This window comes from Alosa alosa, unplaced genomic scaffold (genome assembly GCF_017589495.1).
Source record: "Alosa alosa isolate M-15738 ecotype Scorff River unplaced genomic scaffold, AALO_Geno_1.1 AALO_1.0_unplaced_9, whole genome shotgun sequence".
Lineage (NCBI taxonomy): Eukaryota > Metazoa > Chordata > Actinopteri > Clupeiformes > Clupeidae > Alosa > Alosa alosa.
The window spans coordinates 30,001-42,404 of record NW_025963093.1 but is presented as its reverse complement, the minus strand read 5'-3'; the positions used below and the strand labels follow the sequence as shown (position 1 = coordinate 42,404).

General features: G+C 40.0%; 1 protein-coding gene across 1 annotated transcript in view; it reads right to left on the bottom strand.

Moving 5' to 3' along the window:
* The window catches only part of LOC125290785 (NACHT, LRR and PYD domains-containing protein 12-like), a 62,120-nt gene that overhangs the window by 40,644 nt on the left and 9,072 nt on the right, over nt 1-12,404 (bottom strand). Inside the window, 4 exon segments of the mRNA XM_048237274.1 lie at nt 2,418-2,464; nt 3,340-3,492; nt 3,922-4,092; nt 10,695-12,404. The exon segment at nt 10,695-12,404 is cut by the window's right edge and continues 124 nt beyond it. Of these exon segments, the coding sequence (XP_048093231.1) occupies nt 2,418-2,464; nt 3,340-3,492; nt 3,922-4,092; nt 10,695-12,404 (2,081 nt within the window).

Sequence of the window (12,404 nt, the reverse complement as noted above, 5' to 3'; positions counted from 1 at the left end):
GGCTGTGCTACACACACACCTACCTTACTTGCCCTCAGAAACCATGAGCCACTGTTGGACCTGTGATGTAAAGTTGCTTGAATGTTGCTTTCATGTCAAGCCAGTTTGATAGAAAATCAGTTGGGTTTCTTCATTCTGTAACATTCTATAATCCCTTATTCTGCAGCTTATACAAGCTAGTCAGGGGCATGCATTTAAGTGTTAAACCTTACAAATTGTACTTTAATACTTAAGTATTTATAAAATCAAGTACTTCAGTACTTTCACTTAAGTAAATTTTGAATATGCAACTTTTACTTGTATCGGAGTAACATTTGACCAGTAGTATCTGTACTTTGACTTAAGTACTGAAATTGAGTACTTCGCCCACCTCTGGGTATATAGCATTAAGCAGTCACAGCAAGTTCCATGCTAAACAACCCAAGATTGGCTTAGTTACAAGGTAATTTCCTGTTTGGCGGCTTCGCCACTAATTTTGATTGGCTGTTACGGGCGAATGCTTTTGTCAATCGTTCCAGAAAATTAAACACTGATAAGGCCTGGTCTGAAGATGGTCTGTGCCATTTTCATTTGGTGAAAATCAGATGAAATTTGTGACCTGTGAAAACATTTTAGTGTTTCTGATTAAATCCAAAATGGCGGCCGAATCAATTATGTTGACGTCACAAGTTGGCCTGGGTCAGCCTGAGGACATCCAAAAGTACTACCAGACACCACTAGTATGTTTTAATTCCACACACATTAACAGCTACAGGCCAAAAGGCATTTTCGCTAATTACAGCGCCCCTAGTGGTCAAAGGTCACCAGATTTTTTGAGTGCCCTACTGATGGGGTTATAAGTCCATGTACTAAGTTTGGTTATGACAGATGAAAGGGTTGCTGAGATATGAGCTCACTTCCTGTTTGGCGGCTTCGCCGCATATTTCGTTTGGCTGTTACGGGCAAACGGTTTTAGTTCCGAAGATGACAATCTATAACTTTTGTGCGGCTTGGTCTGAAGATGTTATGTGCTAAGTTTTGTGAAAATCGGACAAACTATGTGAGGCGTGAAACTTTTTAAAGGTTTTTGACAAAATCCAAAATGTTGGAAAATCCATCATGGCGGAAATTGACGTCATAGGGTGCGTTGAACTCGGCCCAGTCCAAGGATTCCAACGATACCTCATTTTTGGCAATTGGGCATACGAGTCAAAAGTTACGTGCGTGAACGCACGTCCAACTTTGGCCTGTTGGACCACCAACACAGATGAAATGTGGTCATGTTTTTAGACCCAGTCAGTAATCTGGCTGCAGCATTTTGGACCAGCTGGAGCCTGTTTAAGGTAGATTTAGTTACACCTACCTACAGTGAGTTGCAGTAATAAAGCCTAGAGGAAATAAAGGCATGTATAAGGATTTCTAAATTACTGTAGGAGAGAGAAGACTTGAGCTTTGCTATTGTTCTACATGTAAGTTGGAAAAAACTTCCCTTGACAACGCTGTTGACTTGCTTATTAAAAGTCAGAGAAGATTCTAGGAAAACACCTAGGTTTAGTCTAGTGCACTTTATGGAGCCATGTCACTGTGTTTGCAGATTTTGATCAATCTTTGCCTGCCCATTTAGCCTGATTGATTCATGGTCTGTGTATCATTCATTAATTTGTTTTTCCATTTAAAACAATCATATTTTTTTTTGTTTCCAAAACCAAAATGAAAAAAAAGATAACGTGATTTTTTATTTTCCGATTTTGTACTCAAAGCAAAAATGGAAAAAGATGGTCTGTGTATGATTAGTGCATTTGATATTCAATTGAGAATATAAAATGAAAAAGTTACTTGTTATTGCATTATTTGTTTATAAATGTGATACAAATGAACAAATAACACTTTGTTTTTCAGGCTTTTCATTTTATGGTCAAATCAAAACAGTAGAACATTTAAAAAACAGCCTCAGGGTGAAACTAATTTGGATATCTAATTTAGTTTAATAATTTAATTTAATTGGCTAAAACAGCCAGGCAGCTACAGTGCTATACTCTGGGGGGCATGTACATTAGCCCCCATGTTCATACCCGCAGAATGTATATAGAATGTATACACAGACCCGGTTGGGTGTTGCACCTAGTGAATCAGCATGTTACAATAAAGAAGGATGTGTAGACACTAATTACATTCAGAATAGCGGCAGGTTAAAACACACTTGGTTCCCCAGGAAACGAACAAGCTCACCAAGAGCCTTTCGTGCTACTAGTCCATCTGAGAGGATTTTTTTGCATTCATTTTTTGCAAACAGCTTCAAAAACATTTTAATGCAACCCATAGGTCTATTTTGACTTGTTGAAAAAGTATAATATCGGCACTTTAAAGCTCTACTCTGTCAAGTCCAAATTAAATGCATCTCATTAAACACACCAAGAGAAAGAAAGATGAAGACTTACATTTCTGCACACCTTCTTTCAATCTGAGCCTTGAACAGTATTCAGCACTGTTGGACAGAAACACACACACACACACACACACAGACAGACACAGACAGACACACACACACAAAGCAGATTTGCAGTGAATTGTTATAATAAACAATATTGCAATAATTGTTATATAATAACAATAAATATAAATAGGGTAATATAATACAAATTTCAAATGTCTTTTTTAGAAAGATAGGTATGCAAGTTATGTAAATACAGTCTGTTCCTGCATGCAATGAAGAAGTAAGCTATGACCATGGCCATCTAAACAAAAACATTTCACTACTGTTTGAGAATGGAGGACAGTTCCCATGCAATGTGATTCATAATGTTTTAATAGGTTTTAATTCCGAATACCCAATAAAAACAATAATGTAAAAAGTCTTATCAGGATAATAATGAATATTATACATATTAACGGATGCACATGCACAAGCACACACACAGTCACACACACTCACTCACTCTCTCTCACACACACACAGTCACACACACACACTCACTCACTCACTCACTCTCTCTCTCTCTCTCACACACACACAGTCACACACACTCACTCACTCACTCTCTCTCTCTCTCACACACACAGTCACACACACACACTCACTCACTCACTCTCTCTCACACACACACACAGTCACACACACTCACTCACTCACTCTCTCTCTCTCTCTCACTCACACACACACAGTCACACACACACACTCACTCACTCACTCTCTCTCTCACACACACACACACAGTCACACACACTTGTACATACAGACCCACACACTGCTATACATACACACACACAGACACACTTACACATTGTATGTATGTACACAACACAACATGCGTAATATGACCACTGCATAATTATACATTATACACATTTCTCTATACTTACTTAAGTGTCTCTACTTGCATAGATAACAGTGTCAGTCCTGGTTCTCCAGGATGATTATAACTCAGATCCAGCTCTTTTATTTGGGAGGCATTTGAAGTCAGAGCTATTACCAGATCATTGCAACTGTTCTCAGAGATGAGATTACCAGGCAGCCTGAAAAAAGAGACCTTTCCCAATATAGTAATCCCAAAACAAATGTAGCATATAGTAGTGGGTTGCGTTCCAGTATTACACCAGGATTACATCCATTATACAGATTTTCCTGGTTTAAATTTGTATTTATTCATTTAGCAGACACTTTTATCAGAAACAGCTTATAGAATGAGGTATAACATTCAAGCTACCGTTCAGATGAGACCTTAAGTAGGAATTTATACTGCATCAGTCAAAATGTATTACTAGAGGATAAGAGTGCAGACACTATAAGTACAAGTCAACGTGTGGTAGGAGGAGTAGTGGTAGATGAAGAAAGATGTAGAGGAGGGATGAGAGGTAAGTACATGGTAAGTTTGTGGTAGGGTGTTAGAAGTGTTAGGAGATAAAGACTGTAAACTACAACACAAATCTAAAACCATCACCAACCTTAATGTCTGCAGTTTGCAGTGGGAACTAGAGAGCCCTTCCGAGAGAATCTGAACTCCATGATCTCCCAGGTCACAGTCACTCAGGTCTATCTCGATCAGAGAGTTTGGTGACTTGAGAATTGAGGCCACTATTTCACAGGTTGTTTCACTGAGTGGAAATCCAGCGATTCTGTAGGACGTATAACACAATAATACTAATACTGGTACTACTACTACTACTACTAACACAACTAATAATAATAATAATAATAATAATAATAATAATAATAATAATAATAACAATTACAATGCATTTATTTATAAGTGCCTTTCAAGTCACCCAAGGACACTGCACAATTGAAAAGTTAACAATGTTAAGCAGTACATACAGACAGACATTACAAACACAACTTTAGAAATCACATAATTGTCATCAGTGTTGGGCAAGTTACTTCAAAAGTGTAATGCATTATTTATTACTTGTTACTGTCATCTCAAAGTAATTGCAATATTACTGTCTTTGAATTGTAAGGCATTACACTACGTTTACATTACTTTCACCAAAATAACAGGAAATATGGATTTGGTGTTCTCAATAGATCTTAATGTGTTCAATGCAGCTCATTACACGGCAGGAGGTGATGTGGTATGGCATAATGACTGAGCTAGGCTGAAGGCTAACAAAAGAACAATATAATGGTTGCAGTTATGGCTCATGGGACAATGTAGGCCCCAAAGGCCAAAGGTCACTCACAACTTAATATAGTAAAATATAGCCATAGTGAAATTGTATGTTGACTTTAATGGTTCTCATCATTGCTGGTTGCCTTTCCTTCCACTTACAGTGGTGTAGACTTAATGCAAATAGTTTGAGAATAATGGCTACAATCTTTGTCTGTAAAAGCAACATTTTAGTTATTCTCACTGCTTGAAATGAGAAGTAGGTCTTTAGCCTAACCATGTTAGATCTGTTGCATGAATGGCAGAGATAACTCAAATTCCCTTTCTACAGTGGGCAGTGCTTCGACTTGGTCAGCTTCACTCGTGGTCCGCGCGTGGGATCACGCGGTATCACGCAACTTTAATTTGTATTTTCCCAGTGTGACGCTGCAACAACCCAAAGCCGGTAGATGGCTGAAGTGAGCAGGGTGTCTCGTAAAAAGAAATGGAGCCTGGAAAACCCTACACAGACTTCACTACAGACTTTAGCAGACTGGTTTAGAAATAATTTAATAGCCAGAAATATGCCTGCCCTGCCCTAATAAAGAAATATTTGGTTAACTATGAGTGAATCCGCTTGCAGTCAGAGAAGAAACGCAGGACAAATTAAACATTCTGGTTTTCTCCGAAAGTGCAACGATGATAGACAGACATCATTTGGACAAAATATAGAGCATATTAACCTCCGTTGCTCAGCCAAATGCCTTCCTGTTACGCCCCTGTTATCACGGAGTTACAGGCGATAAACGATTTTTGATGGTCACAAGTTTACTTCATTAGCGGTTTATTTTTTGATTATTAAAGAGTGTTTTTCATTTAAAGATTTGACTTCGTGCTTATTCAGTAGAGGATTTAGTGCTCTTCCCAATCCCAGACGCTCACATTGCATGTTTGTTTTTGTAATGGATGCAACCATGAGATAGGCTACGCCTGCTTGACGGCAATGAGTTGTTAACAGACATGAACCAAGACATATAGCCCAGCAGCAATCTAGGGACTGTTCGTTATTTATTGAAGGCCACCGGAGGAATTTTGATTGCTTCAGTCAAAAGTTGCATGACCCTCCCTTGCCTGCTAGAAATTGTTCAATGACCCTCCCCGACAGAATTGTTAAAAAAGACATGACCCTCCCCTCTGCCAATTGTCGCTGTCTTCTGCCCGCTGCTTTGTTTCAAAGCCACACACTGTGATAACATTCTTAAATCAATCTTTCCCATGAGCTTGCATGCTACCAGTCCTTCCTTTTCAAATGTATTGCGCCTGTTTGCAATAATTTCACAAATAATCATATGATTAATAATATGACAAATAATCCCTGCACGGGACCCAAACAATGCATGCCTTTTTTTCCGGTGGTTTTTTATTTTCCCCGGGCTGTTTATTTTTTTTTGATTATTAAAGAGTGTTTTTCATTTAAAGGCTTGACTTTGTGCTTATTCAGAAGAGCATTTAGTGCTCTTCCCCAATCCCAGACGTTCACATTGCATGTTTGTTTGTAATGGATGCAACCGCGAGATAGGCTACAGCGTTTGACGGCAATGAGTTGTTAACAGACATGAACCAAGACATATAGCCCAGCAACAATCTAGGGACTGTTCGTTATTTATTGAAGGGGCCACGGGAGGAATTTTGATTGCTTCAGTCAAAAGTTGCATGACCCTCCCTTGCCTGCTAGAAATTGTTCAATGACCCTCCGACAGAATTGTTAAAAAGACATGACCCTCCCTGCCAATTGTGGCTGTCTTCTGCCCAGCTGCTTTGCGTAAAGCCACACTGTGATAACATTCTTAAATCAATCTTTCCCATGAGCTTGCATGCTACCAGTCCTTCCTTTTCAAATGTGTTGCGCCTGTTTGCAAATTTCACAAATAATCATATGTGATTAATAATATGACAAATAATCCCTATTGCACGGGGACGAAACAATGCATGCCAACTTTTTTCCGTGTTTCTCAAGCTATTTTAACTTCCCCGCTGTTTATTTTTTTGATTATTAAAGAGTGTTTTTCATTTAAAGGGCTTGACTTTGTGCTTATTCAGAAGAGCATTTAGTGCTCTCCCCAATCCCAGACGTTCACATTGCATGTTTGTTTGTAATGGATGCAACCGCCCGAGATCACACGCTTGTCATAGGTTTGATACCGGGTGCTCCGTCTCTCGGCACCCACTGAAAACATCGAGCACCCACGTGTGCCAGCTTACAGTCCAGCTAAATTTACATTAATTTAAAATCAAACATCACAGTTTATGTTAAATTCAGCATTTCTCATAATGTGATTGGATATGTTGCTGTCAATTCCCTACTTCATATACTAACCACCAATGAGAGCGTCTCTCGTATGAAAATTCCTGACACTTCCCACCTGAAGAATTAACGCAAGGCTTTTGTCGGGTCTTCAGCCCGAATGTTTAAAATGTATATAGCCCTGAATATCATTTTAAAAGTAGTCTCTGACAAAGCTTATTGTTTTGTGACACAGCTAAACACTGGTACCTCATAGAACGTCTATAACATAGCCTAGGTGGTCGCAACTCACAAAAGTAAAGCAGATAGAAAGAACTCACACAAAATCCTAGCCTACAACACGCAGACAGCTTTATGCGCGGGGAGAGCACGCTGTAGCGCACCTGTGCTTTTATGATTGTTGCCTTCTGATGGTATCTTGCTAATTCACTAAACTGCATTAGGTGACACAAATGGTATTGCCTTTATCTTATAACTCCTTGTCTGAGCGACTACCAGGCCTATGGTTTTTAAAAATCAGATGTTCGAAAATTAAGAATGTTTATTGACTTGAAAAATACACACATTTTTGCAAACTTCCTTCATTCAACCCTTGAAGACATTGCGGTCTGGTGCGCTATGAAGATCGTTTCTCGTACCATTTAATTTCTCAGAATTTAGGTCTACTAGGCCTACAATAACGTCATCACAAATACATCTTTTATTTTTTAGTTGATCAACCACAAAAGAGTAGCATAGGCCTACTGTGCACAGTGCACTGACGACTGTAGCAGCCCAAGGTAACCAGTTGTTGTAGATGAGAGGCAACACCTTGTTTCCAGATAGCCTGGACAACATGTTACCTGGGTGTTGCTTTACGTTATTAATTAATGGTAGACTACAATAGTTAATTGATTCGCGTAACATATTAGTTGGCTCAAAGAGTAGGGAATCAGGATGGAGAGTCGCGTGTGTTGCTTTTCTTGGGATCGAATCCAGTTTAATGCTAGTTTTCAAAACATATATTTTTACATGTCTTTTGTCCGGTGGCTGTAATGTAGCCGAGCGCTCATGGCGTATGAAAAGCGACTTCAAACCGCCTAAAACAACTTGTTTGTGAATGTCTGACAACTGCTGCGCATGCACATGCAAAGGAAACCAGTAGGTGGAGAAACCAGAAGGCACACAACAACACCGAACGATTTTAAGGCTATTTTGCATAGGCTACTCCAATGGTGATATATCACACGCATTATAGCGACCCCCATTCACGGGGTTAGTGGAAGGTGTTAATAGACAATTGGCGTAGCCTACAGTGGACTAGGGCTGTCAAAAATTGCTCAAAAATGACGTTCGAATATCCTCTAAAATAAACACATGTATTCGAATATATTGGAATATCTAGGCTATATTATTTGCGCATTATGTCAGTGATGCGCATCATATCATCTGTTTTTTAACTTTTGTATGGTTATTGCTTGACAGGGGGATCCCAACCAGCTTTCAGCCATAAGGCATTTCCTAATTCACCTGAAACTGATATTCAAAATGTTGAAACTATTTCGGCATAGCCTATAAGCAGTTTAATTAAATGTAATGTTAGTTGTAAACAAACAGGCTACTTGGTGAAGCTTGGCCTCACAGATGCGCTCGTGCCTTAAATGGGAATACAAATCTTCACGATAGGCTTATTAACTGACCGCCCGATTCACGTTGGCTGGGGGGCAGGGGGGGCCATTAGACATTTGTTCCCAAGGGTCTATGAATTGTTAACCCGGCCCTGCCCCCAACGAATGCAACTTTCCACCTCTGAGACAGCTGAAAAGAAGGTTAGAGGACTCCTAACTCACTAGACCTACTTACTGTAGGAATCCGGCTGTGTGCAGGGCCGAGCCGTGCAATTCAACCCAACGCACGAAGACCAGAGGACCAGGCTGCGCAGGCTGGGTTTGCGACGAAGACCAGACTCAGCACACAGCCGGATTCGAACCTGCGAACAGCTGCCCCTCGGAGCGGAAGTCGAGCGTGTTGACAATTGAGCTAAAATCCCCTGGGTTGCTCGCGAAAAAAAAAACCCCACCAAGATGTGGCAGCTAACCATAGACGGCAGTTGAGGGTTTGTGCCCTTATATTTTGTGAAACGTAGCGAGATATAGGCACTATTAATCAGAAACTTTGGTTTGCTAACCAAAGAATACTGCTGAGCTTGTGTAAGCTACAATTTAGTTTGACCAGACCTAACTGTAGTCTCTCTCTCTTTAGCACCCCCGCTGGGTTGCTGGCTAGTTTGCACCTCAGAAACGTGTCTGGTGGAACGTTTGGCTGGGTTTGCAAAAACGTTCCCAGGGGAACGTTTCCCTAATGAGAACAGGTTGAATATTGTTGTACTTTTATATTGAAATACCACGTCTCTGTCATTACTTCAGTATCTGTGTGTGAGAGCCCTCTTGTCTAAATCAAGGTGTTGGAGGTCTAGCTAAGGTACATCTTGGTGTGAAAGGCCCCAGGTGGCGTAGTCGAGCACCCTAGAGTCAAGACCTGTGTCATATGACTCCCGTAGGTCACATAATGAAATTCGTTTTTATTAGGATTCAGTGTAAACACAACTATACAAAAAACGATCAAATCCCCACGGGGGGATATAGACTCCAGAGAGTTTAAATGGTAAAGCAAATGAACAAATCATACACAGACCTGATCATCAGCTATTTGTTGTACCATATTGTGTAATGATTTGATAAATAAATGATGGAAGACGTCTACTTCTGTGTATGTGTGTGTATTAATGTCTTATTTAATCAAATAATTACATTGTATAGAATATAGAAGGATATAGTGGGCATTAAATTGCTGTAAGCATGTGCACAAAGCAAGCAATCACTGGTGAGAATTTAATGTGTTACACTTAGGAGAGTTAAAAATGGCAAAACAAGTGTTAGTGTAAGTTAAATAAAACCAATAATGTTGAGTGCAGTTGTTTACACTAGTAGAGTAAGTTTCGTACACTTTTCAGTGTCAAAATAACACTGCACATTCAACGCTATTAATGGAGTAATGTTATCACTAAATTGAATGGGACCATATGCTCAGAAATAGTATTTAAATGTGCTCTTAAAGAGTTAATGCAACGCTCCGGATTCTACTGCGTATATATCGATGTTTAAGGACACTCACTAGAGAAGAGGAAATGACTACAAACCGGAATTAAAGTTTTATTCAGAGCAAAGAGTGATGTCACCCTTGGTGTGATGGTTACAGAACTTTTTTTTTCTTTGTATTTCTCGCGTGCAGTGTTGGGAAGGTTAGTATTTCACTACAGTATTTCACTGCAGAAAAACCGGGCTGTTTCTCAGATGAAAATAATATCTAACAACTGGTCCCCTAAAACAATACACATCATTAATTTGCTGAATGCTAATGAAGGCGACGTGACGAAACGTTTGTTAGTTGAGAAAGAAAAGAGTGTGTAGCTACTGAATATAATTCAAGATGTCCTAGCCAGTGGTTCTCAACCTTTTCTCAGTGATGTACCCCTTGTGAAATATTTTTTCAGCCAAGTACCCCCTAACCAGCGCAAAGCATTTTTAGTTGAGAAAAAAGACATAAAACAGAGCACTGTGCCATCAGTGTCTAATTTATTAAACTTTGGAACTGATAAATATCAATATATATGCATTATTTTTTAAATCTCACATTACCCCCTGGAGTGCCTTCCACGTACCCGAGTACGCAGCATTACCATTGAGAACCACTGTCCTAGCCAACAAAGCTGATTGGGCGTGTGTTATTTCAGTGCATTGTTTCAGTTTGTTTTTCAATATTGTCAAGAATCTTTACATCAAACTCACCTAGCCTTTTTGAAGCCCCTCATAGCTGGGATCAATCTCCTGCGTCCCTCGAATGATGTGTTGTAGGCCCCCATGTCAAACGTGTCGAGGTCTTCTTCAGACATCAAAAACATGTGGGCCAGTGCTGAACAGTGAGCTGGAGATAAGTTCTGCTTCGTGCCCTTATTAGATTTCAGGTATTTCTGAATTTCCTTTTGCATGGAATGATCATTAATTTCTAACAAGCAGTGGAAAAGATTAATACATCTTTCAGGAGAGAGATCTTTTCTGTTGAGGCTCTTAATGTACTGACATGTTTTCTTGATGCTGCTGGAAGTGCTGTATGTTTGGGTCAGCAAACCCTGCTGAAGTCTCTGATTGCTCTCCAGAGAAATGCCTGTTAGGAAGCGAAGGAAAAGGTCCAAATGTCCATTCCTGCTTCTCAAAGCCTCATCCACTGTCTTGTTCAGCAACACATGAATATCTTGTGGTTTTAAGTTTTGCACCGATTGATGATATGACCTGGGGTCATTTCTCTGTTTCTCACCGAGGATGCATTGCAGTGGGTCAAGGTTTTTAGTCACAAAGGAGTGAAACACAAACATAGCTGCCATAAACTCCTGGATGCTCAGATGCACAAAGCTGTAGACCTTATTCTGGTGAAGCACACATTCTTCCTTGAAGATCTCAGTGCACATGCCAGAGTACACTGAGGCTTCAGTGACATCAATGTCACACTTTCTCAGGTCTTCCTCATAAAACATGAGATTGCCATCCTGTAGATTCTTAAAAGCCAGTTCTGCCAGCTTCAGTATATTTTCTTTCTGTGATTTCAAGAGGTGTTTTGTGTCTGATTCATGTATTTGTTGAAATTTCTGGTCTTTTCTGATGGTCTGGGTGAGTAAAAACTGCATGAACATCTCAGTCAGAGTCTTGGGAATATCTGTGGTCTTTTTCATTGTCAGCATCTGCTGAAGTACAGTTGCTGCAATCCAACAGAAAACTGGAATGTGGCACATGATGTAGAGACCTCTGGATGCCTTTATGTGTGAAATTATACTTTTGGCCTGATGCTCATCACTGACTCTCTTCCTGAAGTATTCTTCCTTCTGTGGGTCATTGAATCCTCACACTTCTGTCACCTGGTTGATGTACTGAGTAGGAATTTGACCTGCTGCAGTTGGCCGTGATGTTATCCAGATGTGTGCAGATGGAAGCAAATGCCCCTTTATGAGGCTCGTCATCAGGACATCCACTGATGATGTTTGTTCTACAGACAACGTCTTGTTTGCTTCAAAATTGAGAGGTAATCGACTTTCATCTAAACCATCAAAAATGAACACAACCTGGCAACTTTTATATTCTTCAGCATCCTTCAGCTCCTTCAACTCAGGGTGGAAGTCAAGCAGGAGCCTGTGAAGACTATACTGATCATGCCTCATCAAATTCAGCTCACGGAAAGGAAGGGGAAACATAAAATCCACATCCTGATTGGCTATCCCATCTATCCAATCAAGAATGAACTTCTGCACAGAGACTGTTTTCCCAATTCCAGCAACACCTTTGGTCATCACAGTTTTGATGAGTTTCTCCTGTCCAGGTAAGGGCTTAAAGATGTCATTGCAGTCTATTGGTGTGTCTTCTGTAGTTTGTGCTCTGGATGCTGACTCTACCTGCCATACCTCATGCTCCTTATTCACCCCCTCACTTTCTCCCTCAGTGATATAGAGT